This window comes from Cyprinus carpio, chromosome A6 (assembly GCF_018340385.1).
Source record: "Cyprinus carpio isolate SPL01 chromosome A6, ASM1834038v1, whole genome shotgun sequence".
In the NCBI taxonomy this organism is placed as follows: Eukaryota; Metazoa; Chordata; class Actinopteri; order Cypriniformes; family Cyprinidae; genus Cyprinus; species Cyprinus carpio.
This window is the reverse complement of record NC_056577.1, coordinates 128,152-147,889: the sequence shown is the minus strand read 5'-3', so window position 1 is coordinate 147,889 and position 19,738 is coordinate 128,152. Positions and strand designations below refer to the sequence as shown.

At 38.4% G+C, this 19,738-nt stretch overlaps 2 protein-coding genes across 2 annotated transcripts; both read right to left on the bottom strand.

Moving 5' to 3' along the window:
• Window positions 1-6,543: 6,543 nt before the first annotated feature.
• On the bottom strand, window positions 6,544-7,309 carry LOC122145389 (dynein axonemal heavy chain 11-like). Its single transcript, XM_042759161.1, has 2 exons — window positions 6,829-7,309; window positions 6,544-6,732 (listed from the first exon to the last, which is right to left on the bottom strand). The coding sequence occupies exons 1-2, from the start codon at window positions 6,985-6,987 to the stop codon at window positions 6,544-6,546; spliced, it is 348 nt and encodes a 115-aa protein (XP_042615095.1). The 5' UTR covers window positions 6,988-7,309.
• Window positions 7,310-12,326: 5,017 nt separating this feature from the next.
• On the bottom strand, window positions 12,327-13,022 carry LOC122145221 (dynein beta chain, ciliary-like). Its single transcript, XM_042757438.1, has 2 exons — window positions 12,803-13,022; window positions 12,327-12,583 (listed from the first exon to the last, which is right to left on the bottom strand). Exons 1-2 carry the CDS (start codon window positions 12,960-12,962, stop codon window positions 12,336-12,338), a joined length of 408 nt encoding a protein of 135 aa, XP_042613372.1. The 5' UTR covers window positions 12,963-13,022; the 3' UTR covers window positions 12,327-12,335.
• Window positions 13,023-19,738: the final 6,716 nt, after the last annotated feature.

The window sequence follows — 19,738 nt, the reverse complement described above, 5'->3', positions numbered from 1 at the left end:
AATGCCTCATAGAGGAGTCAAACTTCTGTATGCTATTTAAGTAACTATGCATAGACAGAACAAAATCTACAGTAAGCTCAACTTCCTCCCTTCAAAACAACAGCAGCTACAGCTAGACTCAGGGTAGAGAACACAAAACCGAAGAGTCATATGCAAAGAACTGACAATGACCTTCCATGTCCCTTATAGTTACCTTAAAAGGATGGTCAAAACAAAAGCCGGTGAACAGATGCATTAATGCAGTATGAATCAGTGTAAAGGCTGGTCATTTGTAAATATATAAATGAAAACGGTGGTCAGGAAGTAACATATTGGACATACAACCATGTTAATGAAAAATGCATGCTGGAAAAAAATGCAGTGTTTTTATTTATTTATTTATTTATTTATTTTTGCATGTTTCTTAAAAAAACATTTGCATTGGTAATCAAGTGACATGAGCTTGGTTTTTGTCGTTATATCACTTATTTGAGATTTATGTATGTATTTATTTAACTATGACTTTCCTGGTATTCAGGAAGAATCTTTACTTGAACTGAACTCTGCAAAACAAAGCCTCATCATCAAACTGTCATCATCTCCAAAATATCACATTATTCTGCCCATATCAGATTTCCACAGGAACAGTTACATTCAGCAATGACACGCTGTCCCTTCAGAGCCAACTAAACATTGTAACATTGTCAGTATTGCAATATCATATTTCTCAGTATTGAATTTGACAGAACTTTTGATGGTCTAAATAAGTCTCACCATTTTTGGCCCTCATGGTGGGTAATTTAAACCTTCCACTTCACAAACATTCGACTTTGGGGCTTTTAACACTTAAAGGGTCATTTTTAACCCTGGGTAGATATTATTTGCATATTTATGAGGCAAATTTATGATAAAACAAATGCAGCCCATAAAATGTTGCCACAATGATCCACTCTGGTTGTCCATTCATGTTGCAGTTTGAGCTGTATTACCCAGGGTTCCACACCCATCCTGGAAAACTAGAAAAATTGATGACTAATTTACCACCCCCGGAAAACACATGCAAAATGAGAGAAAATGTAAAGTGTCCTGGCAAATCTTGTTGTAGTCCTGGAAAATTTTTATTTAAAAAACAAATAAAAATGTAAATGTGTTTTCGTTTAGCCAAGAACGAACAAATTATCACTGTCCCGAAACAATTATTGTTAGGTAAACGTTCAAATGTCCATAAATCGGAACCGGCCTGTTTTTGCTCCAAACGCACGATCTGCTGCTGTTCCATAACGCGCCACCTGCTGTCAGAGAGTGAAATTGCGTCTCCTTCAGCCCATCTGCTGTTTTCTGTCTTGGGCAGATATGTTTTTACGTAGTATAATGTCACAGTGCTAGTCAGAACATTCTGGTTTTGCTTCAGATTTTGACATGACATCTAATTTAAATCAGAAACTGCTCATGTATGTAGCATCTTTGTTTGGATCATGATTAAAGTGCAGTGTTTGCCTCTAATTTTAAATGACTACTGAGAGTTCGGCCTGTAATAGAGCATAAAACACATTGTTCATATAGTCATTCTATCTTATATATTGCAGGATTTTAAAAAAAATTAAATAATAAACAAATCAGTTATGGAGTCGGCCATGAAAAAATCAAGATTGGTGTATAACTACTATTTATGATTGGGTCACTGTCTGTGGCCTTTGGATTCTAGCATTGTTTTAAAGCAAGGTTAATGCCTGATTTCAAGTCAAGTCAAATTTGCTTTATTGACAATTTTTTCCACATGTACAGTACATACATACAGATTTCATGCCAGAGTTACACTTCATGCAGTGCTGGTACAGTTGCTCAACCCAGAGGGTTAAAACTGGTCCTGTGAAAAGAAAAGCCCTTTTGTGTTTTTATGCTTTTTTTGTCCTCATTTCTTTATGCAATTTACAGATTCATTTTAGAAGATTCTTAATTCCTTCTGAAGCTGTAGCAGTGCTTATCTGTGGAAAAATATCTGGATAATGTGATCTGGAGAGTGAAAGAACAGCACTAGGTTTTTTGTAGCAGCAGTCATCCTTGGCCTTCCAGATAATAAATCTATGTTAACAGAACCCATAAAATGCAAACTTTTAGTCTTGCAGTATAACATGGGCATTGAGTGTCATGTGTAGGACTGCATGTTTAACCAAAGTTAGTTAGTTGAATTAATCACTTAATCCCATTTAATGAGATGCATTGAAACACACAGTCTTCCTAGTGTCAGCTAAAACAAAAAAACAAAACAAAAAAAAAAAAAAGCAGAAAAAAAATGTATGCATGTCTTAATTTAGTAATTTACTCATAGAGCCACCAGATTTAGAGCTTCTGATGTGAATGAATCAATCTGATTGGTAGGCTGAAATCTGGAGGCTGAGCATTGTGACATACCCAGTGTAGGCGAGAGAGGCTTTATTAAATCTTCATCTGCCATCACACAGATATGTCATTGGGTGTGTCTGTCTGGCTCGTGTGAGCGCTGTGATCACGGCATGCTTTTGACCTAACAGTTTCCTTTGAGATGGTCGAAGTCATGTCTGGTGTTTCAGGAAGCTGGCCGGAGTGGGTTTGCCTTAGGGGTGTTTGCAGGACATGGCCAGGACATGTGCCCAGTGCGGGAAAAGAACAAGAGAGAGTTATGATACTATTGCGATCTTTTGCGACACAAACTCTTTTAAACATATTGTACAGTGTCACTTTTTAAAACTAGTGCTGTTCGCACCAAAATTGTTTTTATGCATTTTTTTAAATGTTTGACACTGTATTTTATACAATGCAAGACATAGCAGATTAGAATGTTTTCCTCCTTGGATATATTGGTATGTATTTTATTTATGCTGTATATTGTCAATATAAAGAGTCAACACACAACTGTGTATAAATTAATACAAAGAAAGACCGAATGCTTAATTTACAACGTTGCACAAGATTTTTTATGGAAAAACAGGGTTTCAGCAGCGTTGATGAGGTGGACCTAAATGTAACTTTTTTTTAAATGGAAACTTTTACTTTTTTGTTTAAGACCAAGCAAAGAAATATAAGGGATAAATGAAAGGGAACACAATTTAAATCTCAGTTGCAGACAAAGAGTTGTATTAATTTGGAAATATAACTTCCATTATTTTATCTGCTCTACAGTGCCAACCACTAATATTGGCACCCTTGGTAAACATGAGCAAAGGTGGCAGTGAAAATAAATCTGCATCATTTACCTTTTTGATCTTTCATTCAAAATAAAATAAAATAAATTCTAACCTTCGATCGAGTGAAGTAAAACAATTCAAAGTGGGGGAAAAGGGAAACACATCATGAAATGTTTTATCTAATGCATGTTGGCCACAATTTATTGGCATCTCCTTGAAATTCTTATGAGTAAATATTTCACATTTAAAAAAAAAAAAAGCACACCAGGGCCCGAACTAGGAGCATGGAATTGTCCAGCCATGAATCCGCGCCCCGTCCTGTTCCACAGGATTATAAATATGAGGAACACAAAGGCAAAATGCCCTTAATCAACTAAAGAATATAGTTCTATAAAGAATATAGAAGAACAAGACAGATGATCTTCACACAAGAATAGAAGGCTGGCTGTACAAAGAAAAGAGCTAAAGCACTGAAAATATTAAGAGGTTATACAGAGAGCAATAATTAAAAGGTTACAATCAACTAAAGATTTTACAAATCTGCCTGGAAGAGGACGTGTGTGTCTAGCATCCTAATACACGGTGAGGTTGGCGTGGCCAAAGACTCCAAGGATCACAGCTGGAGAATTGAAGAGATTAGGAGTATTAGGGGTCAGAAAGCATAAAAAAAAATAATCAAATACATACACCACGTTGTTCGTGAGGGTTTCAAGAAAAATCCTCTATATATATTTATAAACAAACTCCAGCATATTCAGTTGCCAGACACGACTGGCTTCTATGGGTCAGGTGAAACTAAAAAAAAAAAAGAAAGAGCTTTTATTGGCAGCAACTGCATCAGATGGGTTTGTTGCAAACAGGGATAAAAAGTACCCCATGCCCACGGTTAAATATACTGCTGGATCTTTAATGTTGTGGGGCTATTTTTCTGTCGGAGGTCCTGGACATCTTGTTCAGATACATGGTATCATGGATTCTATTGAATACCAACACATAAGAAATCTAAACCTGACTGCCTCTGTTATAAATCTTATAATGGGCCTTGGTTGGATCTTCCATCAGGACAATGATCCAAAACAAACATCAAAATCAACACAGAAATGTGTCACTGAGCACAAAATTGAGCTTCTGCCATGGCTGTCCTGTAGAAAATGAGTGGGGCTGAACTGAAGAGAAGTACCACCAACCATGAAACAGGGAATCTGAAGGATCTGGTGTGCCAATAATTGTGGCCAATGTGAACTAGAGAAAACATTTCATAATAAGATCTTCCCCCCATTTTTCAATTGTGTTACTTCAATGATAGGTTAGAATTTGGGAATTTCTTGAATGTAAGATCAAAAGGATAAATGATGCCGGTTTATTTTCACAGCCGCCTTTGTTCATATTTACCAAGGCTGCCAATATTATTGGAGGGCACTATAATTTAAGACATTAAGACCAACAGAAACCCTGAAGAAGCATATTTTATATATGTAAGAACCTGTGGAAAACCTAAATGAGACTTTTTTATGCACCACCATCTGCAAAATCCTTTTGAAATGAGAATTTGCACTGTGGTCATTTTGGTAACTTCTGGGCACAGTACACAGCTCATATAGAATAGGCGAAAATGGGGAAAAACAAAATCACAGAAACTGATTTATTTAAATTCTGATGGGGTACAGTGGAGTCCAAAAGTATCAGGCCACTAGTAAAATAACCGTGCTTTGCAGGAGAAATAATAAAAATTAATAATTTGATTAGTGACCCAAAAAGTGCAAAATTTTAAATTATTTAATTATTTTAAATCTCTAACAAACTATTCACAAAATCCTAAAACCTTTTTTCCAGATTTACAAAGTCTTGTCATTTGGACCCCCACTTCATACCAAAGGTGAGTGACAATAATATAATAAATTTTTCTTCTGAAGCTCAAACAAGGCTAGAAACTGTATTCCAATGCATATTATATAGGAGTATTTACCAGCAATTCTGTCACACATCTGAGCGTGTGTTATCAGCATCACACACTAAGCAGCAGAGCGACCCCTGCCAGAACCCCATTTGGGGCGCCTCTCTCTGGTCTTGAGCCTGCTGAAGATCCAGACATACGTGTTAGCATGTAGTTTGGTTTTATAGACAGGGGCATTCATAGGTATTGCCGTGTCTCCTGTCTGTCATTCGGGATGGCTTGGACAGCTATATAACAGGCATGCTGGGAGTTCGTTCCTTCAGGTGTTCCTTCAAACTCTGCATCACAGCTACAAGACAAAGACAAAAAAGTGAGTGTGATGCACCATACATAAAAAATTAAATGAAATGAAGGAAAAAAGACGAGAATGTCATACTCTACTTTTAAATAAATATAAATTAACAAGGATGCATTAAACTGACCAAAAAATGACAATAAAGACATTATAATGTTAATTATAATAAGATTTCTACTTCAAATAAATGTTATTTTAAACTTTCTTTTAAAGGTGGAGTAGACGTTTTTGGAGAGGCTAGCAATAGCAAGCTAGCTTTGAAAGCAAGGTACCCTACCCTCCTATCAAATAAATGCAAACTTGGTGAACATATGACACTCCTTCTAAAAAACATTTTCTTCTTATTTATATACAAGCTTGTGTGTATGTATTACTGTACCTGTTAGAAAAGACTGAGGGCGTAAATAAACCAGAGATCCAGACCACACTAGACAGAGAGAGATTGTGAGTCCAGCTGCTTCTTGCTATATTGTACCTGATTGCATACACACAGACATCATATACACAAATTGTTATCATAAAAAATAGCACAGCTTTTATAGAATTTTTAAAACTTAGTGAGCTGACAACATACAGCAAGCTGCAAAATTATGAAAATGAACAATAAACATCTTAATGGAGTTCAATGCATTCTGGGATCATTTTAATCCTAATCATAAACATCTTAATAATATTTCCAGACTTTACACCTAACAAAGCAGCACTAGGTTTCAGAACAGAGCTTGACCTTACAGCTAATATACAGGCTGAGCAAACATGGGTTTTTTGTCTAAACCAACAGGCTTATTATCATTAACTAAAACTAAACCTTTTCATTTTCATCACTTGAATTAAAACAACATTAAATAAAAATAAAATTTGAAAAAAAGCTAAGGTAGTGCCAAGACAAGGCAATGCAAGTTAAAGCTAAAGTACTAAAATAAAAAAAAATAAAAAATATATAGACCTATTAAAAAAAGTAATGTCAAAAACTAGATTAAAACAAAATATAAAAAATAATATCTAATACAGAACATTTACAAGAACTACAACAGTATATCAGTGATCACTGCTTACACTGACCACGAGAAGAGATTGCGATGTGACAAGCAAACAAGCACAATTCATAATACCACAATGCAGTTAATTACAGACTGGCATGGGAAAAAAAATTAATAATAGCGCACCTTTAGCCCCAGGTCCAGCTCTTTGAGTGACCGTCTCATTTCATTAAGGAGAATGTTTATACGCTCACACTCCTGGAAACACACCAGCGTGCGTTTAGCTGTTTTGGACATTATGTCAGACATGTTGTACTCTTCTGGTAGTTTTTCCAGGATGTCATCAAAGATCGTCTTCACCTATAACAGCAGTGGCTTAAATCTTTGTACAAAGCAATCCATTACAGCAACATATGATCTGCTGACCTGCACACTTTCAAAAGCTCAGAAACTGACCTTCTCTTCAGTGGGCTGTGAGGCTCCTTCGCCCATGCTGGAGTCCCTGGACTTCAGCTCTAAAAGAGTGTGGAAGAGGCTGTCTGACGTCACTCTAAGAAACTCAATCTCAGCGTTTGGCTGCAGCCCATAATGCACTGGGCTTTCATGAGGTAGCATCTCATCTATGTATGCATGATAACCTTGGTAATCCAGGTTAGAAGGCACAACAAATCCTGGGGCCAGAGACAACTTCCTCTCAAACTGTAATGACAGTGAGAAAATTTAGTCTGTGTGTTTATTTGATTAAATATTTATCAGGAGCCAAAATACATGGGAATCACCCAAGAGTGAAAATCAAATATCAATTCCAATAAATTGATCATTATTTTTATGTTCTGGCCAATAAATAGCAGATAATATAATTCAATACTATTTAAAGCACATTCACTGATATGGTGAGATCTCTTGTGTTAAAAGGGTACTTCCTGTTCCAGCCCTGTGGCCCAAACTGCCTCTTTTTCAGCCTCACTAGCATCGAAATAACACAACAAGAACAGGGTGGGTCTTAAACTCCTGCTCACGGGAACACTGGTCCAGAATGTCCTACACACACAAACACATTGGCATGTATCAAAAGAGTTTCTAAATTAAATTTTCTCATTTGACTTAATCATACACATAAGCAAAGGTTTTTGTATTACATCCCATTCTTGACATGTCTGAAGCCTTACAAAATTGTGTTTTCCTTTCAATCACAGCCTATCCGAACATATTTGATGTTTAATATACAGCTAATAAAGCATGATTTTTGGACACAATAGGATTTTACAGTGAAATGATGTGTTCCTGTGGAGGGGTAGAAGGTTCTGCACTCATGAATACTCGGTAGTCTTGGGTGACTGTTCACAACAGCAACGTTCTCTAGACTTCCCAGCAACTTTGCCACCAGGGTGAACGTTCTAGAAGAAATACAAGCATTTGAATTATATACATGCATAAAATAACAGAAATATATACAATATACAGATAACATACACAAAGACACACCTGTAAAATGAACCAGTGGCCCTCTTTAGAGGTTTTTTCCCGAGTTTCAGCACTACAGACTCCTGGCCCTGTCCTAGAGACACATTATGGAGCTTCCCCAGGTCTATAGTGAAACCCAGCTTCTTACCTAAACATGCATAATATGCACACAGAAATACACAAAAATACACAAAACGCTTTGTTCCCAAATGTCAGTCCAAATTCAATAAGAGAAATTCAATAAACACATAAGTAAAAAGGCTACGGCACTGATATAACAAAATGAAGTCTTATCAATCAAGCTGAGTTTAAGGAAAGAACCGGTTTATCTTATAAATAACATGATGTAGGGAGGCCTAATTATATATATTATTATTATTATTTTTATTTTTTTTTCATCCAACCTTGCCATTTCATCAGAAGTTTATCTCCCACAGTTTCCAAAAAAATCCCTTAAGGTTTTGCAAACCAAAGTTTGGGAATTTTCTAGTGTAAAAATATTGCTTTTTATAACTGAAACATAACTGAATGCAAAGAATCAATTTGTTTTAATTTCCCTGCACTCTATACTCTTTGTGGTTTCTGAACTTTGCAGGTGAAGGAATACACATTTTTATCACAATAACAGGCAATATCAGTACTCAAGACACCTTCTGGGCACCAAGGGTAAGGCATCCAGATGTTATGGAGTAACTCATCTTTTTGAGAAGGAGCCAGCATAAGAGAGGAAGGCTGCGGTAAAAAGAACGTCTCCACACAGAGTGAATCCCTGCTCACAGTACTGGGTCACTGAGTGAGCCCATCATACACTTTCTGACTTAAATACACATGCATTTTTCAGGAAAACACAAAAAGAAAAAACAGTTTCCATATGCAGTTGAATTTACATGTTAAAATTAGCATGACAATATCAACATGTAAGTATGGTCCAAAAAACAAAACCAGTATATTCTGACCTCTAAAACCTTGACCAGGCGGTTGCCAGTTGAATGGTGGTGTTGGTGTGGTTCACCTCATCTTGACAATGGAGTTTCTTGAGGTTGCTTTTTTCAAACGCAGCTTTCAGTGTATCCAAACTACCATCCAACTCCTCCACATTTTACGCAGACACACATTTTTTCTCTCTATTAAATGTTTCTATTACATTTCTCTACATCTCTATTACATTTTCCCAATGAACCTCTTTTTATAACCTGTTGAGTTACAACAATAGTTTGCCTGCCAAATTATTAATGCATCCTGATAATCAATGTTCCATTTGAAAACTAAAATTCTCAAGATTCAATAAAAAAAAAGTTTTATTCTCAAATGTTGGCAATTTGAGCAAACTTCAGGCTTTTTGCTTATAGAGGGAATCAGAGGTAAAAGCCAGATTTCAAGAACATGGCTAAAGTTAAATGTCAGCAGAATTAAAATAGAAACATTTGCAAATATGACTCATGAAATCCCTGAGAATAAAACTTAAATGTCAGCTCCTCACACACTCACTTTGAACTCATGACAACTTTAGACGCCTTCCAGCTGCAGTCCTTTGGGATATGGCCATTAGGAGACAGCAGCACCAAAAACAGATGCAGACACATTTGATACGATGGCAAGAGTATTCGGAAATTTCCGCAACACAGTTAGATTCAGCTATAGACAAACATAAATCCACAATTACTCTGAACAAAACAAACAATTATTTTTAACGTTCCATCTTTTGGCTCAGTTCTCTTCTTTTTGTCCCCAGCCAGATTGCAGTAAAGCTTTATGAATTGCAGAAAGCTCTGGGTGTGGTATAGTTGAAACGTTTTTACAGCATTTATGTGAAAGCGAAATCTATTTGTGAAATTATAAATGTTACTTTTGATCAATTTAATGCATCCTTGCTGTATAAAGATAATCATTTTAAAAAACATATCTCCTCACTGTCCCTAGTCTCTGTTACCTCCAGGCCAGAGATAGTTTGTATAAAAGTGCTGCTGACGACTGAAATGCATGCTGGGGCCAAGGATGGAATCAGTCAATGGCGGTGCAGTTCACGAGAGCCGGAAACTTCCGTTTCACGTGTACGAAGAGTGAAGCCAACCGGAGGAGAAAAACACAGCACCACCTACTGTACAATGCAGGAGGGGCATGACATCAGAGTGACATTTGCATTTTTTTATTAATAATATATACTTAGGATTGCAGTCTTCTAAATAAGTAAGCCAACCTTAAGCTGTCTGCGTATATGATCAATGAAGTTCCAGGGAGTTTTCATGCGTGTCCACCAAACCAAGCACCCTCAACTCCACTCGAATAGAGGTGACGATCATATCAACCTCTTCCTCACTGACCAAGTCAGGTATATCCCCTATACACAAACACACATATATAGACACAAACAAACTGAGAGCTACTGACAGGATTGAGAGGGAGAAGGAAATGTGAGAGGAGTTTGCAGTGTGTACCTGATGCTAGCATGTCATTGATCAGCGATATCACTCTACAAAAAAGAAGAAAAGTTTGGCAAAACTTTTCACAGAATTTCATATTAAGCTTCAAATAAAAAGAGATCATCGAAATGCAGTGCGCGTGTGGGTGTGTTACCCTAAGGTCGCTGATGCCATAACCCTTTTCTCAGTGTGATCTGAAATACTTCCAGGACGCTGAGAAAAAGCAGCCAACCAACACAGACTCTGTTTCCCACTACCACCTACTCCAATCACAAGGCATTCCCTACAGGAGACTCAAAAATACGACTTATCCTACAGCTAGACACAAACACACACACACACACACCAATAAGGCTTCAGTTGCAGCACTTCAACAAAGGAGGTTGTTAACCTTCAGAAATCTCTCGATAACTCAGAAGTCAAGTTTTTTGATGTAAAACTTCAAGACAAACGAATATTTATGAGGTGTTTTATGCATTATTTAAGTAAACTCTGTTAAATACAGGCAAAAAGCAGGTTCTTCAAACAGCACCAGGTTCATGTCAGAGTACAGCTCATTGTAGTGCTCAAGAGCGTCCATCAGTATCTTCTGAAGCTTCTCCAGGTCAGTCACCTGTGCATAAACGTTGGCTCACCACCCACTGTGAGCGAAATGGGAGTAGATCGAATGGCTGGTTGATAAAAATAGACTCATCTATACCCTACAAAGAGAAAGAGAAAAGCAAAAGATTATTTTTGAGAAATGGTCTTCCAATTCACTGGAGGCCCCACCAGGGTTTTGAGAAGTTATAATCACCTCAAAGTATCTCTTGCCCATGTCTAGCAGAATCTTTGAGAATACCTAAATGTTTTTCTCCTCCAACAGTTTGTCTGAATACACACGAGAAGATTCATGCAGCCATATGTGAACTAGGTCTATAGGGTATCCCACTTGCTCTGACAGAGCAAAGAGAATTCCCTACAACACACAAACATAAGTACGCAGAAAACAGCATGTCAGCACTAATATGTATAAAGTAACTAAAACTACCAGCAGTGTAATATATAAAGTGGCACAATTAGGCCACTGTATACATACATACGGCCATAGTACTCAGTGTCTGCACAGATGCACACACTTTAATCTGTTCCATAGACACACACCTGGAAGATGTTTGAGATGTCTATGAGCTTGAAAATGAAGTGGAACCGAATGGCTGTGGGAAGGAAGTTTTGGCTCATTTTCTGATGCAGGCAGATGGCAGCCTGGATCAGTGTGCTGGTCATGCGACTAACACCAATAACTGTAGCACCCTGCTGGAAATGACCACTCAGAATGCTGCTGTATATAGTGCTCAGAGCCTCCGCACCAGGGAAATGTACAGCCAAACACTGAGAAATGCCTCTGTCAGAGGGAAGAATAAAGAGAGAAAGAAGAGGTGAAATGTAAAAACTATGGTGGTATTTGGACAGGAATTTTCTTTGTTGTGGTCATACCAATTAAACTGTCATAAAACAGGCTAACTCTGCTTCAAGGTTTGAACATGAGTTGTTGGTTTTTGATTGTTACCTATAGTCTGTTTTTTTTCTGTAGTGTGCTGGACCCTTCAACCCTGTTAACCCCCCAAATATTCCTTTAACTAACCTTATCTAGTGCCTCAGGGCTCGGTGCTTGGCCCTCAATTTTTTTAATATAAACAGCATTACATGGGTCACCATCAGGCACAGCATTTTATTACCACCGCTACGCCAATAGCATGTAGTGGAATGCTATTGAGCTCAGCCAGGACACAGGAAGCACTGTTTGATAACCGATTGAACTTTACAGACCAAATAATAAAATCAGACCCTTCCTATTTAAGCAACTCTTTGTCCAGGCTCAATTCAAGTCTACACTTGATACTAATCTGGATATGTATTGGTTGTTATAATTACATCTAGCCAAGGGTGAAATTTGCTATGGTTACTTTAAGGAGTGGGCTGGATTTGTATGGGTTGTTATGGCTACCTGTAGTCGAGGGTTAACTGAGAAGCTTCCTGCTGTTGGGTTCATGCAGGTGATGTACTGACAGGTTATGAACTAGTGTCTGATGGTCATACCTACAAAATACAAACATCTAAGTTTATTAAAAGCATATTTAAAAATAAGACTGTTTCATATACAAAGCTTTGATGTACATACCACTGGGAGTAGTCCAGGTGCTGTCTGATAAGGGTTTGAGGCTGAACGGTGCCATATGCATCTACCCCAGGCATGTTTAGGTCATCCACAAAGTAGATAAGCTTTTTAGTTCCAGGAGTAGCAAAGTTCTGGCCTGCCTTCTTCTCCAGATGCTTCTCCAGCACACCTACAGTATGGAAATAATCCTTGTTATTTGTATGATGATTTCCTCCTGCAAGCCTAAAACCATGATTTTTGTTTACCTTGCAAATGTGTTTATAATCGATTGCAAACAAACATGTGCAGTGATTTTTTATATTGTTTTACTGTTGGAAATGTTATTGTTTATTGTGTGTTAATGAGAGTATACATTGTGCCCATATACAGCTTCCATCATCTCACTCACGTTGTAACATTGCTGAGGTCGTGTAGTAATTGAAAGGTACTTTTGCCACCATGAATTCCTCTTTGAATTTGGAACTCTTATCCCAGACCAGGATAGTTTTCCCTACACCAGCATTTCGGACTAACATCACCGGCTTCCCCTTCTGCAGAAGTAACTCCATGAATGTACGTCAGGTAGGTTGTCTCTGCCGAGTGCACCAATACCATCTGTACATATGGACAAAATTTCAATAGGACAAAAATGTTTACTACGTAACAGTTAAGTGAAAGAGGAGAATCTTTACAGCTATTTGATTATTTCTATAGGTTTATCTTAAGAATATCTCATCTCATTAACATAAATGAAAGGCCGGATCACACCAAGAACAATACATATGAACTATGAAAAATAACTATAACTATGAAAGTTTAGAAACTATAATTTTAACTCCAATAAATTACTGATGTCCACACCACAACTATTATAATAATGACAAAGGAGCAATATCATCGGAATCACATCCAACGATAAAACATTGACAGGCAATCAAAAGCCTTCCTACTAAAGCCTGCATACTGCAATTTTGTTCACATAACATAACTAAAGTGTGCAGTAAACATTAGAATAAACATAATATTATCATTCATTGATTTGGACGCTAATATAGATATCATTATAGTTATAGTTATCACTCTTGAGTGAAGGGATAGTTCACGACCATTTTAAGTTATGAATTTATATGTAGCCAGTGTGTGCTGGATTGTGTCTCTTACCTGTACCATGCTTGTCTCAGGTATAGGTGTGATTGTCTTAAAGTTGCATCTGACCTGCTCCAGACAGTAGGGCACATACTTATCAAACAATATAGTGAGATTAGCTTACTCAGATTGGCCTGACGGGTGTCTATCCAGGCTTGTCACCATACCTGTAAATCAAAATGAGGGACTGAGTGTCTCAAACACAAACTGCAGTATTTGGTATAATATCAGTGAGGTGAATACTGTCACTTACGAACTCCAGCCCAGATCCTGAGGGTTCACGTAAAGAATTCCAACCCTAGATACTGTAGCCAGGGTTGCAACCTTCAGGTGGCTGATCTTAAACAGTAAACGCATTGGAGGGGGTCAGTGATATACCGCTCATTACTGGCCAGGTAAGCACCTAATATATACATTACATGACATGCACACATAAAATTAATCAATAAACAATTACAAAGTACAATATTCATGGATTATGTTTTATATCATGATAACCAACTTATATCTTCCATGACAGTGTTTAGTGATTCAATCCACATGGGGTCGATTGTCTCCATCTCGAACAATCCACTTTGGCCCATCATGAGATTATAGCAGAGCGTCTCTCCAAAGTGGAAAAAAAAAAACAGACCTAAAACACCCAAGAACTGTGGTCACCCAAACACCAACTTTATATATATATTTTTTTAAAAACAGATTCTAAAATGGCCCCAAAAGAATCGGAAACATTTAATCCACACATAATGTATGAATGTCATTGCATTGAGATAACAAAATATCATGTAGTTTATTTTAGATCTGTATGAGACTAGGATTCTCATGCAATAGACAAATGCAAGCACTCACAAGTAGAGTGATGTGAAACGATTGCACATAAACACACCACAGCTGACAGCTGTCTATAGATAAGAGAACTCAAACAAAACCACACTTCCATAAACACACACACACATACCATCTTTCACCTCCTGTGTAGCTGGGTGCAGGAAGCCAAACAGCTCATCAGTAGTGACAGCTTTAGGGTTTATGTCAGTCGCAGATGGGCTTCAGTTTTCAGGTAGAGTAGGTCTTATGTAGTGTCTTTAGAATCCGATCCCCACAAACAAACATATACAATCATAAAAATTTGTGTACTGAAAACAGACAAAGCCATGATTCCATTCTCAACACCATTTGTTGCTAGCAACATAGTCTCTCTATGAGTATAGATGAGTATGGTGACCATACGCAGTTTTCGTGCTTCTGCATTAACCCATCCAAAGTGCCCACACACACAGCAGTGAACACACCAACACACCGTGAACACACACCCAGAGCAGTGGGCAGCCATTTATGCTGCGGCACCCGGGGAGCAGTTTGTGGGTTTTTTTTTTTTTTTTGGTGCCTTGCTCAAGGTTCACCTCAGTCGTGGTATGTCTAACCCCAACCTTAGGGTTAGGAGTCAAAACTCTCTAACCACTAGGCCACGACGTCCTCATAATTATCAGGCCTAGAAAATATTGGCACGTCACTTGTTACAACCATGCATAACACCCTGAATACACACATATGACCCACATTTACAGAACAAACATTACTGAATAAACTAATATGTTAAAATATTAAGCCGAGAAAGAAAAAAATCACTCACATCTAAACTACAAAATTCCCATGAGCAACCTGCTCTTCAAGACGGATCCTGTCCTCCCTCTTGCAGTGAACCCCAGGCAAACAACCAAGACTGACTTTTATGGCCCTCAAGCCTTCATTTGCTCTGAGACAGTTGAACAAACTTGACCATAATGCAGATGTGCACTCGGCCCCTAGGTCTTTGGTGGTTTCAGTAGTCTTGACAGTTTCAGCAGGACCAGAGGTTGCACCACTCATGGTTGAGGTGAAGAGAGCTGAGTCAGAGTGATGTAACATCTACCAGGTTCAAGAATCAGCCATAGTCAATTAACATCAGGTAACCAGCACAAAATGGATCAGTAACTATGTGTGGACATGATATGGTCAGTGGAATGGTGTTTGACCAGTCTGTTGGTAGTCCCTAGATACTTACCTATGAGAACTGAAATTGTGCATCACAGATGTTCTGCTTCTCATCCAATCAGATACCGTAAACCTACGAAAGCCACGCAAAACGCCTTGGCCACGGTGACCTAGGAGAACAGGTCATTGATGACATCATTTATTTCCTTTTTTGAGAACCCTTATTTTAGGCAACAGAATAAAGAATTCTTGGTTTGCTTATCTTCTGAGATTGACGCTTTGCAACACATCACGAGCTAGGACATCAAAAGTGCAGTCGGTCAAGACAGTCGGTACAATACACAGTCATTTCATCCCTAGCCACATTGAGTAAATGATTGGAGCAGGTTTAATATATTTTTATTTACCTGTTCTCGGTTGTAGTCTTTCAAGGCAGTCTCAAAAACCCTCCCACCCTCGTCAAAAGCAATTCCCAATCTGCACCTACCCAAATTTGACTGCCAGTTCGTGTACCTGAGAACCAAACATATATAAAGGACCCCAAAAGTTGAAATTAATCTGAAAAGGTGCGGTTGAAGTTTTTTGACTCTACTAAAGATAAAACTAACATAAATATGTGGTAGATCTGAAAAACCAATGCTACAGTCAGTTATTTTCCTTTAAAAATGTGCGTTCCAGGCTGGAATGTCAGTCGTCCTGTTTTAGTTTGTGAAACCCGCCCCACTGCCAGTTTACTCCAATTGTATTTCGGCGCCACCCAGGGTTGACAGTCGGTGGAAAACATTAAGCGTATTAATGTTCATTCTCACATGTCGTCAAAGTGCGCTTCGTTCTTATTGTGTGTGGCGTAAGCAACCTGCAGTGCTGTCAGCAAGTCCCAGGGGAGGAGGGGCGGGTAGAACAAGGCCCTCTCCCATATTTTTGAATTTGGACTTGCGAAATACCTAGTTTCAACTACCACTCGGTGTCAATCCTACACACAGTCTCTTTCAAATTCGGTTAAATCATTTGCCCTGATATAACATGACTTTTTTTTTTTTACCAACTGGGAAATCACTGTTCTTTTATATGTGAGATCTTCATAGTAGTAAGAATAAAGTTAAACAATGTGGTATCGTTAGTATTTGTTTTTAAAGAATTTAAATTGTGAATTTGTGATTCATTTCTTAAGCATATCTAAAGACGTGATTTTATTACGGTTCAGAATAATAGTTCTTTTCGTGATACTTCAGAACAGAAAAGAAATGCAATAATTAATGCTACATTAATAGTCCTCAGGAGGAATACTGTACAAAAACAGAATTTGGAGATATCCTGTTATGTAAACTGGGAATTCCTAAAAAAGTTGCAATTAACCTTGTCCCTTACTGCTTTGCATTTTTCAGAGTATGACGAAGGGAGTTTTAAGGAAGGTATTATAGAAGCACGCTAAGTCCTAATAAAGAAGCCACAGTAAGATTCACTCATTTGGGAATCCAATACAATGGATTGGACCGCCATAGGTTTTTCTTCCACTAAAAGGCAATGCGGACTACCTTGCTGTACATGAAGGCACGACCCCCAGAAATATGTTTGCATGCTGCAACCAAATACGTATTTGAAGTGACAGAAATTCATGCACATCTGTGGACAAATCATACAGTTCTGGCACGTTGTACAAGCAGGTAACAAAACTGCTTCATGAATAACTCCTAAAGGACCCTATTATAAATCCTCTGTTGGCCCTGCTGAATCTCAGAGGTTTCTCCAGCTACAGCCTGCTTCAATGACTTTGGCTTTTTTATCAAAACTATCAGTTTCCCACAGCAAGTGATCATTTAAAAACTCAGGAAACAAAATTTCCTACAGCCAACTAAAACATTTCTTTGAAACCATCACCCTCAGATGTTCTGTATCCGTATTACTGCAAATCTGGTGTTCCAGTACCAGAAAACCGCTCACCATCATGGAGTCAACTTCAAGATCCCAGTATCCTCAGAGTTGAGTATTAGAAAATGCTCTGGAGGTCAGCCATGTGCACTCTACCACCAGCCATCTGGCCGTGACCAAAGATCCATGCTTCACCAGCTTCCACTTTGCCAGCCGCTCACTTCATAACAGGGGAAATACTCCCACATATTCTGCCTTCTGAGGCTGCGTAACACACAACTGAATTTGTGAGATTGACCTAAGCTGAGCTATTAAACTGAGCTGGGCTGGGCTAGCTTTAGCACTATTGATCCCGTCTTTACAGCTAATCAGAACCAAACTTCCAGGCTGATCTGACTGAAAGGAAATTTGCTTTACATTAGATCCCGGCTTTAACTAAGTAAGATAAAAGCCAAGCTGATCTGGCTTGAAATCTGGCTGAACTAGAGAGTTTTGGCTGAAGCTAGAAACTAGACAAATCAGACTTCGAACTGGAGAATCTATGGGCAATCCTTATAGGCACACAACTGGGCTGAGCTTTAACTGAATAGAATTCAAAATAGTGCTAGCTTGCATGATCAGAGCTAGATTTAGAATCAAAATTACGGGAGTGTTAGAGGTAGACCCGAAAAGAACAAAAAGCTTTATTCGCCACCAAAATAATAGATCAATCTTAACAAACAGCTGCTTCTAGGCTCAAAATGGGCGTTTATTATGCATAATTGTTTGGAACTACTTACTAGCTGGCTGATACAGGAGGTTATCCTCAGGGTTTCAATGAGGAATTTCATCAGCTTTGAGCAAGGTATTCCAGTGCTACCCATCCATGGCTCCTGGGACAGGGACATCATGAATCCATATCCTGCTAAAATCTAGGAAGGAGTCTGCACACTAACAAAATGTCCTTTAGTGGGGCCACTAATGCCTCAAAGTTTCTCATAAATACTTTTCAATCTGCCCTTTCTTTACCTACACATTTCCCATCTCTTTGGCTACTTTGTCCGCAATGTTGCCCACACTTCCTCCTCCACACACGGGAGAGCTGCAGCTCTAGAGGGAATCACGAAAGTATGGTATTCTCATCCAAAATACACACGCAAAAACTCACCTCAAGGGAAAGAAAAGAGGATCCCACCAGTACTCACATGCCCAATGTACTTTTTTCAAGTGATATGTGCCATAAATATGGTTTTGAAATCTTTCTAAGTATCAGGTCCTGTCAATTTATAATTTACTTAAGCTAGTTTTGTGAACATGTGGCCCTATTATGCATATGTGAGCTGTTGCCAGTCCCTTTTCTGGCCAAAGATTTTGAAGTTCATTAATAGCTCTCAGTGATGTCAACAAATTCTTACCGATGGATTCCAAACCGTTGTAGACGTCCCACGCACACACCTCTTTGTCCAAAGTCTTCATCTCCTAAACATACACACAAATATACAGGCACTGCTATTCTCTGATAATTCATCACAAACCAACGAAACATACATTTACAAGGCCTCGTTTAATTTAAAGGGTGGGGGGGAGGGGTCTCATGCCTTTTCATGCATTCTGAGTTATTTACACTGTTAAAGAGTTGGATTTTCATGCATGGCCAAAGTTTCAAAAAACGAGTTGGATTTATCTCTGTGCCAAATACACTCCTTCTGAGTTCGAATAAGTTTCAGAAAGTTTTTTTCGAGTATGGCCCTTCATGATGTCATGAATTCCTTGTATGGGCTCTTCTCTGGGAAGAGCACGCACACAGCAACCAGAGCGGGAGCAAGAGCAGCCCATCAACGGGCTTCATTCGGCAATGGCATTTGGGTGACAGAGATCGTCGCGAGCACTGCACAGGAGACAAGAATGTCTTCAAAGAGGTGTGTTTTTGGTTGTGACGGAAAAATAACCTTGTTCAGCTTCCCAAAGAACCCAGTGTTAAGCGAACAGTGGATGCAGTTTGTTTTTCCGGGGCAGCAACATTTGCGCACATGTATTTGTTTATTCCTGTCATTTCAGTGATGAATGTTTTATAAACAAAGCAAAGTTCAACGCTGGATTTGCAGATCGTTTGATACTGAAAGATGGGGTGGTCCCAGCTATAAAAGATCTCGGTCATATAATGTAAACAACACAAATGTGCTCGTTACTCCATCCATGGCTCTCCTCCAGGAGCTCGGCTGTTTTCGGAGAGAATCATAAAGCTGTATCTTTCTTTTATAAATCTGATAAAACTAAAGACTCTTCGGAGAAATGAAGGATGCAATACTACTCAAGATTAAAGGGATAGTTCACCCAAAAATGAAAATTATGTCATTAATGACTCACCCTCATGTCG

Excerpts from the sequence above, each read along its gene's own strand:
- LOC122145389 (XM_042759161.1), bottom strand. The coding sequence starts at position 6,987 with ATGCTACCTCATGAAAGCCCAGTGCATTATGGGCTGCAGCCAAACGCT. Across the intron at positions 6,733-6,828 it reads CACAGCCCACTGAAGAGAAG|GTGAAGACGATCTTTGATGA; the intron begins GTCAGTTTCTGA and ends CTGCTGTTATAG.
- LOC122145221 (XM_042757438.1), bottom strand. The coding sequence starts at position 12,962 with ATGGAGTTACTTCTGCAGAAGGGGAAGCCGGTGATGTTAGTCCGAAAT. Across the intron at positions 12,584-12,802 it reads GACCTCAGCAATGTTACAAC|GTGTGCTGGAGAAGCATCTG; the intron begins GTGAGTGAGATG and ends TCCATACTGTAG.